The sequence below is a fragment of the Typopeltis vanoorti genome, chromosome 18, assembly GCF_054136105.1.
Source record: "Typopeltis vanoorti isolate ZY-2024b chromosome 18, IOZ_Tvanoo_1.0, whole genome shotgun sequence".
Lineage (NCBI taxonomy): Eukaryota > Metazoa > Arthropoda > Arachnida > Uropygi > Thelyphonidae > Typopeltis > Typopeltis vanoorti.
Genome location: NC_143566.1, coordinates 29,278,986 through 29,298,228, shown reverse-complemented (window position 1 = coordinate 29,298,228; position 19,243 = coordinate 29,278,986). Strand labels below are relative to the sequence as shown.

General features: G+C 35.9%; 1 protein-coding gene across 4 annotated transcripts in view; it reads right to left on the bottom strand.

Moving 5' to 3' along the window:
• Positions 1-19,243, bottom strand: part of Atx-1 (Ataxin 1) — a 116,213-nt gene that overhangs the window by 83,973 nt on the left and 12,997 nt on the right. The window contains exon 1 of one of the 4 annotated variants that reach the window (XM_090407879.1): positions 12,969-13,228. The exons of 2 other annotated variants lie outside the window; for them this stretch is intronic. In XM_090407879.1, the coding sequence (XP_090264005.1) occupies positions 12,969-13,032 (64 nt within the window). In that variant the 5' untranslated portion in view covers positions 13,033-13,228. Of the gene's footprint in view, positions 1-12,500; positions 12,618-12,968; positions 13,229-19,243 lie in introns of those variants that run through there. One more of the 4 variants, XM_090407882.1, reaches the window with a different exon arrangement.

Genomic DNA, 19,243 nt, shown 5'->3' with positions numbered 1-19,243 from the left:
GAAGAAGATTGGGTGCGTTGGCAATATATTTGCGAAACACTGAGTGAAAAGTATAATATTCCCGTTTTCATCCTTTTCAAATGTCACAAGAGTCTTCCATAAGATATACTCTAAACCAGAAGCGACATTAGCTGTATCCACTACTATAGCTAAACAGGTGTTCGGATTTGCCTAATTGTTTAGACACTACAACACGAAAGATAAGCGATACTCCAGGAAAGTAAGCTGGACAGTAGGAGGGCAAACAAACAATAAAGGCTGGTTTATCCACTATATGAACTACCTAAGGCGTTTCTCAAAGTGTGGTACGCGTCCCCCCCCGGGGGGGTACGCGAAAGGTCGTTAGGGGGTACGTGGCAATTTTCGGCTATGCATAATTAAAGACAACCGGGATTAAAAACGGCACTAACTAATGAATCCCCTCCCTCCAACAGAAACTGCTGTATAGACCAAGCATATGTTACTGGTGGAACATATGGTTTTGCTTGACACCACCCCGTCGTTAACGTGTTAAAACTAAGAAATATATAGTGAATGTGTTTCAGATATTATGAAATTCAGTTGAAGAAAATTAGCATTTCAACTCAACTGCTGAAATGCTAATTTGTCTTTGGTTCGCGCGATCTTTTGTTAATACCGCACCAATCATATGCAGTTCTTCGCTGCTCTACGTATCTAAAGTCTTGTAAATTACTGGTAATTTTTGCTTGAAATAATGGGAAAGAAGATGACGCTATTTGGGTAGATGACTTTGACGATGCACACAAAGAAACTGTTCTCGATACAAAAGTAGTGATAGCGAGTAGGAGCTTCTTGATAAGTTGCACCATTTTCAGTTTTTTTCTGAAAACTTTAGTTTCCGAAAATCCCCGCACATATCTCGCAACACGATTTTTTAGCTTTAATTTCGGGAAAAAAGTTAGCTATATTCGAGTAAATACAGCATTTTTTTTTTAGCTTTCAAATTCTTACGTATGGATCATTGGTTAAAGATTGGATTTATAAAACCCCCAAAGGAGAGCAATATAGCAAATACAAGTAGCTGTAAGCAACAAGGAAACATTGATATTTCATCTGGATCAAATGAAATTGATAAGAGTGTGTTGTCTGACATCTGTAGAGAACCAACTAGGAAGAGGATGAAAACCCTTCGTAAGTATGATATGAATTACTTGAAATGTGAATTTTCATGGACAGGAAATGAAGAGGAACCTATTCCAAATTTTGTTCTATTAAAAATAAATTATATTTTTTGTTTACATGAACATATAAATTCAAATAAAATAGATATTTAATTTTTAATTAATTTATTAATTTTAATTAATTAATTAGGGGTACTTGGTAATGATGAAAATTTAAGAAGGGGTACGTACGCGGATATCTGAAGTTTGAGAAACACTGACCTAGGGCATTAACTGCCAGGAAGCTAATGATTCCGTATGAGATTCTAACGCACCTTCAACTGGAAAAGCCCATGGATAGATAGATATTTGTTACGACGAGAAGAATCTTTACATGGAAGAACAACGGGTGTATTGTCCCATTGTTCTTCCAACTCAGCAGCTACAGTGGTGCTTAATATAGGATTAGGGATTAATCCTTAATATAGGATTAATTAATATGTATAATGCAGGAACAATTATCGAAAAGTATTGAACGTGTAACTAGTTTGATTTGCATTATAACTAAAAGACTGTTTTGAGAAAGATTGTTCATAATTTCATCGAATGGGAAGCTATCGAGCACAAATGGTTATTTCGTCCAGGATAGTCGAATATTATCTGAGAGAACGATTCTCTCAGATAATATTCGAAATATTTTTAATAAATTCAAGTTAAGCCGAAAATTATTCAGGATTAGAGTGTGGGAGGAATAAAGGGATGAACAGCATGAGATATCGTCCACTACAGATCTCCAATACAAGCTTCATCAGCAATGGCATAATTACAGTTTTTGGACTCCCATTAAGCACTTTCAGTTAGGTGAAAACCGCAATGTTTCATTTATGATAGATACCAGTGGCGGCTCGTATATAAGCACTGCGACACTGCAGTACCCCCAAGGGAAAAATGAAAAAATTAAATTTTGTTTATGTTTATAAATAATAACAACGCTTACAACATTATATAAATGCAATACATGTTGAAGGTGCTTATGTTTTGACATTGATTGAATAGTTAATAATTGGAACTGTTCGATTAACGCTTTAGCTTATGACACAAAGGCACTGCGATCTAACGCAGTGTCGGAATTATCACATTCGGCTAATTGCAGCTAGACTCGCCGATATTCGTTTGCGCTTCTCATTGCACGTTCCAAGTGATTTCGACACTGCTCGTTTGAGCAGTGTATCGTATGTTTGCGCGCGTTATTTCTGTGAGATACGAAACTTTCATTATTGGTGCGTGTTCGTGGTGAGGGTGAACTATTTTTTGTAAATCTTATTTTATTTTGTTAAAATAACATATAAGTATTTATTTATTATAAATACAAGGCTGAATTATGACGAGTGTCACTATTGAAAATATGAAAAGAATTATATTTTTTCAATTATCGTTACACGAAACAAATGCACTGCGATCTAAGGCAGTGTCAGAATTATCGCGCCGATTGCAGGTAGACTCGCCGACATTCGTTTACGCTTGTCATTGCACGTTACAAGTGATTCCGACACTGCTCGTTTGGGCAGTGTCACTTACAGATAAATTGTATGCATGCACATGTTATTTCTGTGAGATACGAAACTTTTATTACTGGTGTTTGTTCGTGGTGAGAGTGAAATATTTTTAATAAAGCAATATAATATGTAAATTTATTTATTAATAAATTGGTTACTGATTAGGAAAAATTTTATTTTATTTATTTATTTTTATTTTATTTTATTTTTTATTTTTGTATATGCAGCACCCTCACTTAAATTTTTCACTGGCCGCCACTGATAGATACATTACTATTTACCAATCTTGATACTGATTTCGTTATGAATAGGTCTGTTATCAATAAACAGTCTCATATGGAAGTGGCAGGGTTTCTTCCTCCCGCAAACTTATGGATAATTATATTATATCCGTAGATGTGTGTGTTCGTGAACAGACACACACACATAAACGAATATAATATAATATTGAGTGCTTGTCACTCAATCAGGAAAAATAACGGATAGGATGAACATGTGTGCCAAAATTTAGTAATACTTCGACCCCAACTAGAACTGGGAAAAGAAAGACATCAAAAAATAGTATTAAAAGAAGGGAGGAGCAGATACGAGAAAATGTTATTATATACCAGTATCTCTCCTGGAATGATGGTATTTCTCTTTTTCTAGGAAGACCTTCAAGAATATATTATCCTGAGATTTCATTTTTATTTGTCATGCACTGTTTTTTTTTTTTTTTTTAGTATTCATGCATTTTTATTATTTTTTTATTCCTTTTAAGTGGACAGCACGGCATCATTGCATTCTCGTCAACTTTCCATGACTAATAATAAAAATAATAAAACTTATTAGAACTATCACCCAAACAGAACAGTCTCGGCATTTCATTCTTTTTCGGTGATAGTGCTAGGCGCAGAATCATTTAGACTCTGTTAATTCCTAATTATTTCTGACATTGCATATACGTGGGTTAGTAGTCGTGTATAAGACATACGATATTAAACTAGTATATTAGAACTGTGTTACTATTAAATTTTACAGTTAATTTTAAAATTAATATTTTAGTTTGTATATTGTCTATAAAGTATTTTTATCTAAATATATATTTCAGAATCATTCAACGAAAAGTATAAATTCCAGCTTGAATATCATTTAAATCACAAGTCTTCCCTAAGATATACTCAACTATCTTAGAAGCTATATTAGCTATATTCAATACTGCAGCTAGAACAGGTGTTTAGATTTTGCCATTTGCCTAATTGTTTAGTAACTGCAGCGCGAAAGATAGATACTCCAGGAAAGTACGTTGGGCAGTAAGAGGGCAAACAAACAATAAACGTTGGATTATCCATTTACGACCTGCCTGTTTGGTTAGAGGGGATATCTAACGGCCAGGAAACTAATGATTCCTGCAGATAATTTAGTGTTCTCAAGTACTGTTATTCATGTGCATTTATCTGTTTTTTTTATTTGTTAACAACAGTATTTCCTGAGACAAATCTGCAAATCGTCAAGATCTGTGTAGCTAATTAACGAAGTCACAGGAAATGATTAGCGTGTCAAAAAGAGCCTTAAGCTCGTTAAGTCTGATGACAAGAATATTTTTCGATTCCGACCGATTTTTGAAATGAGTTGGCATTAAGAAATGGTACTGAGAAATTGCAGCTATTTGTGAAGGATTATTATGATTTTTTTTTTTTTTTTTGTGAGTTACTAATTTTCAAAATTAGACTATCATCCCTGCTACTGCAGTTAGTTTAGAGTTTTAGCATACTGTACACAAAGTTTTCTTTTTCTTTCTTTAGTAAAATAAATAGAATCCATTCCTTTCCCCAACATCACGTAATTTCACAGAAGCGTAAAATGAAACTTCCACTGCAGGCCACCAATAAACGGGATGGTATTAATATAGTTAATGATATTTACTATTAGTTAGCAACAAAAATTCAAATACTGTATATAACGATGAAATTCACCAAAATTACAAACAGCTCGCCACCCGTCATTTTCGTACATAAAGACAGGAGTTTCCTTTACGGGAAACAGGTTCATCTCCCGATTCCCTGGTCTCCGTGGTAAAGAAGTAGGCTAAGCAATTAATCATTTATATAATTATTAAAAGATTAATACTTACTTATTAATCTTTTATTCACTTTAAGTAAAATATTATTAAGTATTAAGTGATACAGTTAGTAATGGATAATTATTATTAATAATTAAATGCCAATGATTTAAGTTTAGAGAACTAACCATTGGATAATATAACAGGTTCCGCTTATTGTTATCAGCCACTTATCATACTGTATAATATATTTTCGTGTTTGACTGATTATTGACGTAATGCTTCAGTGTTTCCATGGCAACAATACAGTTTCTGTTACCGTGGTAGAGTAATCGTATTTTATTCGTCATCAGGAATGAAACACACTAGGCCTAGCTACGTAGTTTGTAAGTAGTTCGCCACTGCTTACAAACTTCTCCGTTTGGATCCATCGAGGTGAAATAATAAAAAAGACAAACTACGAAAATTCATAGTTTGGTCATTTTATAATTAAGTAATTTGGATTACATACTCTTCATACCCTGCTTTGCATATATTGTATGGGGTTCAGGAGCAGTCTTTCGCCACTTTCTCGCAAATGGAAACCTGATAAACAGCTTAATGTTTCAGCTTTTCCATCGGCAGCCTTAATCGAGTTGACAATATTACAGTCTCTAATTCAGTTTCTACCAAGGCGACCCGCGGGCGCATATATCCCTATCCTTCAACTATTCCCAAATCACCCTGCATTCTGGATATCTATTTCGAGTCCATTATACAGCCCATTGTTCTTGTCTAACTTCACAATAAGGTCTGTGTGCGGGATGAAAAATCCTACTATCTCAATATGAAACCGGCGACCTCGCCTTCGTTTCAAAGAAATGTTCCTCCTGTCAGCAGGGAGAATCTAATCCAGATTTCATTTTTCTTTTCTCTAACCAAAGGGCGCACAATGCATCATCCTTCCTAATCTAATTTAATATCCCAGCATCTTCCTATATCCTTTAATTTTAACTTCCCGCAACTTAAGTATAAGCATGTATCGCTCTGTATAAAGTTCCATTTACACCATACAAAGCTTAAATAAGTATCTTATTGTATTCGCACGACTCCTCCAGCAATTTTTTTATAAAGGGAAAAGCTGGTCTTGGCAACCTCTATTTGCAATAGCCCGTCTTGTTCGCCAGATTTCCTATATGATCTTACTTCGCGTTTTCTAAAATATGCAACTCAGTCAGTAATGACGATGTCCTTTTTTTCCTGAAAAGACAGGCTTGAATCTTGACTAGGCCGCGAAGGCTCTTTAACCTTCTGGAAGCCTAGATTTTTTTCATTAAAAACAAAACAAAACTGAAGAATATACATGCAGTTAACAGACATAACGTGTACATACACTGGTCTCATAGCCTTAGTTGCTTTATCAATAATTCCAAACAACCCAATTGTCAAGTAGATTGCATAAATCTTTTGTGGTACACTCAGTAGAGAAATTCCTCTGTAATTCTCACATTCAGCTTTACTTCACTTTTTCATAAATTCGGATGTGCGCGAAATACTCAAAGTGACTATTCTTGATATTAGAACTGCACTCGCTTTTTGAACATTGTTAATCCAGGTTTCAATTTACAAAATCAGCATATATTCATCATCACCATCAACCTGTTAGGCTCAAATATCTGTCACGGACAAGTAACTTGGTTTCATAGAAACCTAATTAATACAATGATACCCGAAAAGGCTATATGTCTTTCAAGATGAAAAATCCAAGCTTCCGATATATATTTATTAATTTAAAATACACAGCAGAAAGCTCTTGTAAAGATTTTGCACTCTACTTGGTCAAAGATTCTTGACCTTTGAATATTTCCAGGATCCCAGAGACACAATTTGGAGAACCCAGTATCTCTGCTGAATGGATATCATCATGCCTCCACTTTCTTCCAGGACCATAAGAAAGAGAGAGCAGCTACTGATCACCTACCAGATGAAATTTTCTTTCGATCTATTGCCCCAAAAACTGTAACCTTCAGCAATTCCAGAAGAAAGTTAGCAGGTTCATTCATTGATACAGACATATAAATCCGGAATACAAGGAAACGAAACTATCTTTTTTCTTCTTTTTATAACTATATATACTTATACTTTAAACATCATTTATAGCACTTAGCTATTTATTTGTGAAGAGTGGGCAGAGAACATTATTTCATCGTTTTGTCTGGTTTATATCAAGTTAATGAAAGTCTGTGTTGTAAATCGTCTCATTTAAGCTATTTTCACACAAGATGGATTCCAATCTGAGCAAAATTTCATTATCAGAATACAACCTTTCTGCCACTCTCTAAAATAGGCTGCTTAAGCTTTGCTTATTTCAGTCATTATTTCTCCTCCCCCCCCAAAAAAATCAAACCGTTTGAAAGTAATAACATACAGCTTAGTACTGCACCTTGTCTAGAAAAACATATATTCAACTACTTTTCCCCACGAAAAACTAGCATTGCATATATACAATATTGGGTGTAACACACACACACACACACACGGCGCAGAGGAGTTAATCTTATGGAGATAAGATTAACTGCCCATCATTGCCAAAATTAGGTTTATAAAGAGTCAAGTTGGACGTAACAGTCCAATGAGCCTTATACACAAAAGGAAAAAAGTTTGTTTGTTTGGTACTTCTGCACAATAATTCTTGCATTGTAAATTAAATTAAATGTAATATATTCTGCATCAATTAATTTAAATGATGGGTGGAGTCCAAAGAGCTAAATTCCAAATGCAACGATTCCAAGAATTTTAAAGTAATAATTTTTGCTTTTCTGAGTCAACATAGTAGCAAATTACTAATATCACTCGAGAAGGGGGGGGGATGAGAGTTCCTTTTAAATATGATTTCTCTCATGCTACCTAAATTATGCTAATAAGATTTTTATGACACATAAAATCAAGTTTTGTACGTATATACTCTCTTTCATTGTCTACCGTCACGTCTAAAACTTCTGACAGCTCTGCTGGAACAGTTAAAATAAGGTTTTGTTCTCGTTCATTTCGTTCCCATAAACTGTCATCACTGTACAGTATAATGTGCACAGTGATACTTACTCACAGCTCTCAATGCACTGTCAGCACTTCCCATAAGAGAAGTCGGAAATTAGGCCTACTTTTACCTACTACTAAAAAAACGGGAAATGCGTCACGGGATCATTCGATGACTGCATATGTGCATTGTCTTTCAAGGATTAAGCGGAAATTTACTAGCTTGACAGCTGTTTCACTATAATTTATAATTCAGAGAAATTGAAGTTCTTAGTAACTAAATACTTAAACAAATGAAAAATGTCACAATACACTATAACCATTAGTCAAGTTTAAAGCATGAAATAAACTGGATCTCTGATCCCCACTGTTGATAACGGAATATGGAAGAGACCTAAGCCATTATAACTGGTGACTTTAATCCCATATGTATGTATAGCTAAAGAGTTGTGGGTGTATGCAGTGACTTCGAAATTTTCGTGGATCTCTTTTCCCCATTAAAAAAAAAAAAAAAAAAAAGAAGAAGAAAAAAAAAAAGTAAAACGGCACAGGAGTTTCAACTAAAAGAGAAGAAAAGAAAATCAGTATATAAAATACATTTTTCTTTACTGTTTTCAGTTAAGATTATGTGCATATTTATGTATATTAAAATTAAATGTAATTCATTCTGAATAACTCGAATCGTACGCGTGTATCGGTATGGATGTAATTTTTTTGGATGTCTGATCTCCACACTCTTACTCGTGCCTACGCGAATAACAACAACAGACATGCAATTACGAAAATTATAAAGAAAAAAAAACTTCAAAATAAGTAATTGCCTTTAAAATGGGCGCATAAGCGCGTGCTTTATAATGCCTATTTAAAAAGAGTATGAAGTGTGTTAGGAATCCATGAGAATATTTGTGCAGTATGCAGGAATGACTTATCAACAACAATAAGCAAAACTAAAAAGAAAGATTTCGGTAATGCGACCACGTGTTTATTACGATAAACAAACCTGACAAGTCTCGTCTGTCGTTTGACTTACACCTTCAGGGGTTAAAGGTAACTAAAAGTTTAAACACAAGAAATGAGAAATTACTCAAAATAGTCCAATAAAGCAAATCTGATCTGTATAGGGAAGAAATAGCTTCGACACATCCGCAAACAACTAGAATAATATGTAATAATCCAAATAGGATAAAAATAGCAGAAGCCATTCCAAGAAAAGGACACTGGTTTATAATCTGCTTAATTTATAATTATCATTCGAGGTTTCACTAAAAATATATAGGCAAAGAAATTGATACAATATCGTTTCGCTTCAAATTAATATCTTGTATTTATATTAGTTCAGAATATTACAAGTGAGCTTACGATCTCTCTCCCTTAACAGAAAACAGAATAATATATACAGTATTCCGTTTTCATCTTGGGTAGAATGCAGCACTTCATTTGCTGCATCCTACCTAACAGAGAAAATAACCAACATTACAGCTAAACTCAGCAATAACTAAAAAGTGGTAAACATTATTATTTAAAAAAAAAAAAATCAGTTTTAAATTCTAAAAGTCTTATTTCGACGGTTAAGGTTCTTATTTAAAAAGTACCTCTAAAATACATATTATTTGAATTCTGAAAACCTATTTTAAATATCCTAATACCGAACTGCAATTATCATAATATTAGCAAAATCTTGAATTATGCGAATTTTCAAAATTCAATTTTTGTGTTTCGTGCAGGAACAGATTTGCATTGGTATATATAGCTCTATACACACACATAACGGAGCTGTGTGACTGCTTTCCGTGAAATCCGATACCGTTTCTAAAATTTGTGAAGTCAATTCAATTTTGGTTCAAAAGTAGAAAGTAATTTCAACCCCCCCCCCCCCACACACACACACCACCGTAGTTCTCCTATCATTATTTCCTTTTGAGGAAAAAAGGAAGACATTCATAGATTAAAATAGTTGCCCCAGAGGACATTCGTCTCTTCGCCCCCCCCCCCCCTACGAGTTCCACTGGATATGTATGCGTATATGCACTTGTTGGTAAATAAATAAGAGCAAATATAGTATTATACCATAAAATCAAATATTTCGCATCACATAAAGATTTTCTTAGCTCGATAGAAAAATCAGCATTAATCTATCAAAAGCTTGAAACAGCTTTCATAACTGCAGGATACAGCACTAAACTACTGAAAGTAGACTTAAAATATTCTTGCTACGAAATGGCAATGACCTGCATCTACTGCTCATTGCCACAGGTTTCTACCATCACAATAATAAAATTATCTCCACAGGGTTCAAAGGAAGAACTGTGAACACGCTGTTCGCTGATCTTACATTAAAGTTATATATTAATTAAATAAGTATTTTGCTTAATCTTTTGGTGGATAAACAGGAGCATACATCGTACTGGCATTCCTATAGGATTTTTCCCCTAATAACTGAAATTATACAAACGATGTTTTTCTTTAGATCTAATCTTAAGATCTTAGAATAAATGAGCGCCGCGGTAGCTCGCCATTGACATCGAATTTCTATAGTTACCATTTCTAATCTAGAAGGACGTAATCTTCTGAATTATTTTATCCATTTTGTTTCTATTTTATATTCAGTGAAGTAATGCTTCCAAATGAGCCATTAATGTTGCACTCAGTTATTAAGTGTAGTACGTTATTGACATATAAAAGTCTTTGTAAGTTCATTTACCTCGTTGCGTTGCTATGCTCGCCTTCACTGCTTCTCTGACTAATACAACGTGTCAGTCTGTACTCAGTAATGAGAACTCAAAAGATTGTCTACTGATCTAATCTGATGCATGGATTGTAATCGAAGCTGAGTTCAAGTTGTGCACTCGTTTTACTTGAGTATTTTATGTTTTTAATGTGCCTGATCCTGGCTTCATAGAAAACCGAAAAACCGTGAAAAAGTCAAAACACATTTATGGTGATATTACTTTGCAATGACAACTAGTTAATGTGTGCATATTAACTAGGAAAAAAAAAAGTCTTATTTACAACCGAAAATAAGTCTCGCCACACACATATAAATAATGCGTAAAAAATGAACTGTATATACACTTCAGCGAATGCAACTAACAATCAATTACCTAGCTGTGGACTTATGTACGAGGGGGGAGGCTGAATAAACACCTCAATTGAGGTTCTACTTCAATTCCTTCATGAGGATTATCACAACTTTTCAGCACACCCTCGTAAATATGATCGGAATGTTTTTTATTATCCAAAACTTTACAAATCCCACAATACTGACACATAATAAAGAATATTATGTTGTGTCAGTATATCATATCGAACACCACACATAGAAAAATATGAATACAATAAATCGACCCAATGAAACTACTCAGAAACTTGTAAAGTATTGTAATCATACATTTTAACAAACTAATTCAGAATTAACTGCAGAAAATGTCTGGCATAACTTGAACCGAGTGTAATAATTCTGGCTAACGAATTTCCCTTCAGCTTTAGTCTTGCCACAGTTTATACGGACATCCAAAGTCAGGGGAGTTGCTACAAGAATACAGTCAACTGCTTTTAACATCTTGTCCTTGAAGAAGCAGTTGCAAGATGGGTTATGTTCAACGGTTGCTGACAGCATAGTGCTGGAAGGGAAATCCACCGTGACACCCTGGATAGTGGACAAACAGAAACCATACGTTAAAAAGCTATAAGATGGCAATAATGACAAATATTATTACTGAATCGCAAAATTTCACCCAGAAGTAAACTTTAAAGCAATATTATCAGTGCTCTGACATTTTAAACACCGTTATTCGTCAGCAAAAAAAAAAAAAAAAAAAATCATTTCACCGGCAGTTCATTTCTAAAAAAAAACAACAAAATGTATTTATGCAATAATAAACACCAGTAGAAATACCATTACTAGCATTTACAAACGGGTAAAAATATTGCCGATTAGGCCAGGATATATCTGATATCATATGATAATATCTTATCATTTTAAAAATTTGTAGCAATAAAATCTTAAAATTCTTTAAACTTTCTCTACATCAAAATAAAGAATAAATTAAAAAAAATATATGAAAGTCTGGAGCACTGGCAAGAATCCAAAGATTTTTACAGATAATTTAACGTCACTAAAACTGTTGCTATCCTGGTCAATAAAATACATTGAAGTAACAATGAGTGCAATTCAGTTGAGGAATAAAAATGCTAACGGGTTACTCGTTACTGTCATCATGTAACACGTAATTTGTGAAATCATCGGTTGGTAATACCGCAAAGCAAGCGAAACCAACTTCGTTTAATTATGGAATGTCACAAAAAAAAAAAATAATAATAATAATAAGCAAATCAAATACGACTAGACTAAGGAGGATCGAGCAATTTTTCAGTTCCTTAACGGCTGCTCCGACGATATACAGCGCACACTATTAGAATATCTGTTTCTAAGCGATACTGCATAAGAAACGAGAATGACATATGTAAGTCAAACAAATAATTCTAAGGAACTTCTTATTACGCGGAAATAGCACAAACTCCATATTACAGACTTCGTGACTGAATTACAACACGATACGTAGAAAAGGAAGCTCCCAGCTGGGTTTTTCAGCCCCGGGTTCCTCGTAACGAAGTTGCAAGAAGTTCTTGTGACCCGAGTATCGCTGGTAACTGTGCATTTGTGACAGGACCGATCTCGAGAAACCAAAGACGGTTAATGAAATAAACCGAACGTTGTCCATATAGTAAATACAATTATATTGTAAGCCAGTAGGTAAAAATACTTACGATGTTATATAATTAGCCTGGGCAAGTCATCACCCCGAGACCTTGGCCCCCAGACGGCGAGACAGCATAACTGCCGCCACAACCGCGGCACAAGGCCCAGGAATGTGAAGGGCGTGTGCTGACTAGTTGCTTCGGTGGGTGCACAGTTCACGAGGGTGTTAGTCACACTTCCGTCTCCAACGCTACTAGCTGAGATTAGTCGACAACGCGATTCTTAACGTTTTTTTTTTGTTGTTGTTGTTGTTGTTTTTTTTAATGAAAAACGGAGGAGGGTAGATTCATTGCCCGATTTAAAGATGCCGCCTCCTTAGTCTGCCTACCGCGTCACGGGCATAAACCTTGACTAAACCGGTCCTTTTACTCGTGCTCTAGTTTATAGGGTGGAGCCAACTTAGGTCTCGGCATGCTTGTCCAACAAACAACATAACATGGTTGTCAGTCACCGAACAATTACAACTAGTTACTTACCTTCGCTAGGTTTAAGGCGTGAATATGCAGCTAATGGCATCATCAGATTCACAGAAGCGCTCATTTCGTCCCAGCTCGTACACCATGAAGGCACAGGCCGTTCCTGGTGGCATGAAAAATTTATATGCCTGTTGCAGCACTGCACATCACTGCCATCGTGCAAATGCAATGTTGTCGCGTGAACGAAGAAAAATGGAATTCAGTCACCTTCCCCAGACAAACAACGACCTGAACGTCTGCTAGCACAACTAAGTCACCCAGTCTTGTCTGAGACCAGGTTGTGAAAGACGCACGCTACTCGGGGCAGGCAGCGTGTTAGGCCCGGCTGTAAAATTACGCTGACACTGCCCGGAGTGGGAGGCCGTGAGCTGCCATTGGATCGTTGTACAGCCGGGGTTGGGGTAGTGGCATGCTACAATCCTCCGTCCCTCCCTTTGGAATCCGGACACGCTCGGCTAGTTGCAACCCTGTCTGTCCTCCCTTGACCCGGAGGGTACAAACATTCCGGTCCAGGCGGTGACATAAGCAGAACACAGGCGTGTGATGGCTGTGCATAACAATTGGTTGTGATCATCATTTATTCCTTCCTACAACGTTTACACACTTATACATAACGCGAGCTCTTTGGTGCTATGGCTGTGTGTGTGTGTGCATAAAGCAAGCAAGCATTCGCGATCAGCAACGTTAATAGACTGGGCAGGGGAAGCTTAAGGTTAAGCTCCCACTGCTTTAAACCCGAGTGCCAGAGTATGGTTTCAGGGAGTAGACGTTAGGCTAATTGAAAATCGTTTACGTTTCAACGAAGGTCCTTAAATATGTCATATAAGGTTTCGTGTAATGTACTATACTAGGTCAAGAGGTTCATTCTAGGCAGTAGAGGACAAGCAATTAGATACATATATGACGTCAATGTCGTTTCTCATTATTTCAGAAGGGAACGATACGATTTACTTTTACAGAAACACCAGTCGTACAATACTTAAAACCTTCTGTTATAATTCTCGTTAAGCTGTTTAAGGCGTCACAGTTCTACTCAATCCGTATTGAGCTTCCAAGTGATAATAGTATGGCTGTTTATAGCTAAGGCTATTTATTAGGGAAAAAAATTCCTATGGTCCTGGATTATATGGCATTCTGCGGTTCACTATTTATAATAATAATAACAATAATAATTTCTAGGTAACTACAAACGATGTTATATTCAGGCTACAGTGACCAGGGAAAGGAAGGAGTATGTATAGTATAGAAGATAATCTCGAGTGGTAGGCAATTCCAAATTGAGACGTAAGTAAACATCTAAATGAGCAATAAAACAATGAGACTTATTTGTACTTAAATCACACAAAAAATTCTCCTAAGGAAGAAGTCGAGGATTTTTTCTAGTCATTAGAGAAAGCATCTAACTTAAAGAAAGAGATAAAGTCAATCCTTGTTGGAGATTTTCAAATCTCCAACTTACTTTAAAGAAAACTATTACTTCCTTAAGGAAAACAAATACCATGCAGTACTGTCTCAGATAAGTCCTGCACATGCTCTTTTACACACAGGACAATATCTTTCTATATTAAGATAGAAGAAAGGCTAAATTATACTAGTAGCTGTAATGGAATGTCAAAATTCATTAATATTTTGAGGGAAGACTATTCGAGAGTGATCCCCCATCCCCAGCCAATATAACCGATGTTAAAACTATCTCATTACAAATCTGCAGCTTCTAGGTACCTGCCATCTAATTCACACTGAGAAAAGTAATATTAAAAGACTGTAAAGAAAATTATATTTAGATGCTAAAAAATTGACAAGAAGACTTACACAGTTACGTCGGTTATTACAATGCATGAAAGGACAGATTCCGCGTGTCTTTATCTCACGTGAAATTGCAAACTGATTCACAAGATTACTTTTGGTATATTAAAGTGTGGGTTTTCGCAGTGAGTCAGGTCTCAAGTGCAAAACATCTTGTATCCAGAATGTTCTCTAGTGACTCTGCGATAACATTGGTTTCAGGCCTATGGAAATAACGACGTCTAGCAATCTTTGAACTCTCGTTGCTCTTGGGATGGCCTATAACATGACCTCAAGTGAACGCAGGAATATCACGGGATCAGCTACTTGCGATACGTTGACAGCTCACTAAATGACCATTGAGCTGGGAAACATTTAACCATAGAGTTCTCCCCTCCATATATAACATAACAGAATACTACGTTATATCATTGTGAGCATATCCACAGGGCCCTCAGGTCTGATGAGTACGAAACACATTTCTTTCCTGGTAACTTGTTTCGATGATCTCTGCAGCGCGCATTCACTATAGCATTTATGTTTATACCAAATATCAAAAAATATAGACTTCCTTAAAATTCGCATTAAATGCTAGAGATTTGTCTTCTCGATGGATAAGCCATCGAAAAGACAATTTCTAAAACAATCGATTTATAAATTCTATGATCATATTATGAATTTCTCTACTAAGCAGGAAAAAGTCGTTCATTTTCATATGAACGACTTTCTCCTCTTCAGTAGAGAAAGTTAAAAATACGGAAGGTTTAGGACTTGCTGTTTTTAATTTCAAGACGAATAAACACCAAGTATTTTATCAGTGGCATTGATTGACTATCAAATAGAGGTAGTCGAAACAGTGAAGTTAGGTTGGGCTGGTTAGAATTACAGGCGAAGCAACTAATGCGATGGGGGTTATGTATTACTGTTAATTACGTGTGCTACCCCACGGTGTGCCTGTTTTACAGGAAGAAAAACCTATCATCGTACGATACCGACTAACTCACCTTCAGGTAAAAAGTCCTCAAATTTCCTCGCGTCCTGGATGTGACGCAAACTCATATTTTTATAATCGAAGAGCAAATGTCGCGAAGTGAATTCCTTGCGACTGCACTATGGAGACAATGTAGAGTTGAATAACGAATGTGCCAGTCTGGTTAGTAGTGCGATGGCCATACCACAAAAGAGAATGAAACAGAAAGTAATGAATTCTGTTCTGCTTGCAATAAAAGGCCATTAAAAATTAACATTTTCGTTAGGAATTAATTACCACTTCAAATACATTCGAAAGTATATAGAAGTATACAATCCAAGCGTGCGTTTAGTATAGCCAAGTGTCCTACATGTTTAGTAAACTTCAAGGTGGGTAGATATGTCTAACATAAAGTTCAGAAACTGTGACGCAAAAGTGAGAGCCTGAATATGGCAGCATTAGTGTCACAGGTAGTGCGGTTCGACAGACCTATGCTGCCTATATAAGTGATCAGAAGTAATAACCGAAATACAGACAGATTACTCCTTTTTTTTTGTTTTTGTTTGTTTGTTTGTTGTATTAAGTAACCATTTTTAGGGCTTTAATAACTTACTTCAACAATGAGCTTTCACGAATAAAATAAAAAGTGTAAATCAGCAATTATTAGAAATATCATTTTAGAGAAATATTTCCCTGATCTTGTCACTGAAAATCACAGCAACTGATACAAGAGTAGAGTTTCATTTCAAGGAACCAATAAACGTAAAAGGAGAATTTCCAAACGCATTTTTTCTACATGAGTATCTGTATACATATGCACTATTCGTGCCAATTAAGAGAGTTTGCATTATCAATATAATACAATAAAAGTCACGTTATTATTATTACTATTGCTACTACTACCAGGGCCTACGAGAGGTGATTCGAGTCCAGGTGAGAGCCTCCCCTTGCCCCCCAAGTAAGCGAACTGACTCTCAGATCTCGGTAATTTGTAACTGGCTTCCCCATCCCTTTTTACCGACCCTGACTGCTACTAAAATCCTAAAGCGCGATGTTACAACGTAAGGGAGGGGAGAAATTTAACAATTAAACTTAGCAGTTACACTCTTAGTCTAGCAAAGTGATCGACTCGTGCGAAAGTTTTCCGCATGACCTGACATCTAGTGTAGGATTTATCAATGGTTCAGTGGTCACTCTTCTTATAACGTATACTACCTGTGCGTGTGGACAGCCGTGAAATACGACGGACAAAAAAAAAGTTATTTTGAAGTCAAAATGAAAGTGAGTCTAAAATATTAGTTTAGGATTTAGCAAACATTATTCAAAATTCTAGATATAAAGATGTATAAAACGAAAAACATCTATAAAAAAAAGCAGAACACAAGTTTTCGTAGTTTAAATATTGGTACAACAGGTGTAGACGTAGATTGAAACTATGCATGCACATGAAATCTGGAATAGGAAATAAAAAAAATCATATAAGAATATGATACACGAATGTTGATATTTCTTTGAAAGCTACAGAACGTAAAGAAAAAAAAAATGCATACGTTAACCAGTGAGGAAGTTTTAGTTTTGGGAAGAGATAGAAGTCAGAGGGAGCCAAATCTGAGGTAATTTCCAACAATTCATAGTGCAGATCCCTTAATTTTACCATTGCCAAAACATCTTTGTGGGCAGGTGCATTGTCCTGATGAAGGATGATTTATTCATCAGGACAATGCAAACCGGGTCTTTTCTCACGAATTTTTTCGCGTAATCTGGTTAAAAGATCGGAATAATACTACCCGGTTATTGTTTTAGCCTTTTCAAGATAATTAATAAACAGAATTTTCCTGCTGATGGAACCGACCTTGGCGCTGAACAACCGTTTTTGATCTGCTGTGAGCAAGCGCGGCATCCATCTTGTGCAAAGCTTTTTCCTTTGCAAATCTTCATGCAAAATGTATCCTACACGTTCTTTTGATATGCCTATAGTCTCAGCAATTTCACGCACTTTGACTCGCCGGTCATCTAATACATATCGTGCACTTGATCAATGATTTCTCATTGTTACACTTTTTGGACGTTCTTCAAGTGAATCATCTTCAAGACTGGTACTGCCAGGTTTAAACTCGGCAGCCCATTTCTCAATTGTCGAAACCACACGATACTCAATTTTATCCATTTCAAGGGATACAGACAACACTTTTGCTTCAGACAGCTGTATAAAACAAACTACTTGATAGAACGACTCGCAATTTCACATGGATGCTTATGACAGATGTACTAACTTAGGGGAAAAAAATAAAAAATCTTGCCGCTAGTGTAGCCATCTATGGTCGAGGCAGAGAACTGTTCAGACCACCCCCGTAGAATAACCTTTCCTGCTAAATACTGATAATGATCAGTATTTAGCCCTCTGACAATTCTAAGATGGATTTGTATTTAAATTTGACCGCTACGTTCTTATCTATTTAAGCCTTTCGAAATACAACTCAACACTTTTAAAGGACGCACACTAAAGTACCATTCTATTGAGCAATTTCGATTACTGTGTATTGCTTATTTCAGATTCTTTCCTGAGTGTTTATGCAAACTTGAAGTAGTATATTTACATAAGTTGATCTGTAAGGCACAAACTCTACTCTTAATTTTTAATGCTGACCACTAACTTTATAGAAAACACACACACACACACACACACACACACACACACACACACACACACACACACACACACACACACACACACACACACACACACACACACACACACACACACACACACACACACACACACACACACACACACACACACACACACACACACACACACACACACACACACACACACACACACAGAGTCAGAAAAATGCTTAGATAGAAAATGTTACTTGCATTTATGAAGAAAGACAACAAAAAATAGTTCAATGACAGTAAATGTTTTCTCCAATGAACTAAATTTTCGGATGGGGGATAGATAGAATTGTCATAAGGGATCTGAATCTGATCCACTTGGGTTACAAGTTTCTTCGATACTGCACATCTTAAAAGATTTTCTTTCTCTGAACAAAAACGAACTTCGGCCCAGAAAGAAGCCACACCGCCATCTATTGATCATATGACGAACTATTTTTTTTCCTGCTTACTATTATTTTAAATTGACAACTTCACCCACAAAGAATTAAAAATTTATCGTATAGTTTAGTAGCATGAATGATCTTCCAATCAGATAATCTGGATACCGTATTCCAGAAACCAAAAATTACTTTTTCCTATAAGCAAAAACGGTCTCATACGAGGCGATGACATCGAATTCCTCAACACTCACTATTCCTGGTAGTCACGTTACCCTTCTAATTTCGAGAAACAGACGAGAACTGGTGATTTCGAATTGAAATGGATACTGGGTTATGATCATAGAACGCATATAAATGAAGACCGGAAGTGGTGACAGTCAGCAAAGTGACGGAGCGTTTTGATCTTGCAGGCATATACAAAGCTGTATACAATATGTATATAACAGTCATGACTGTCT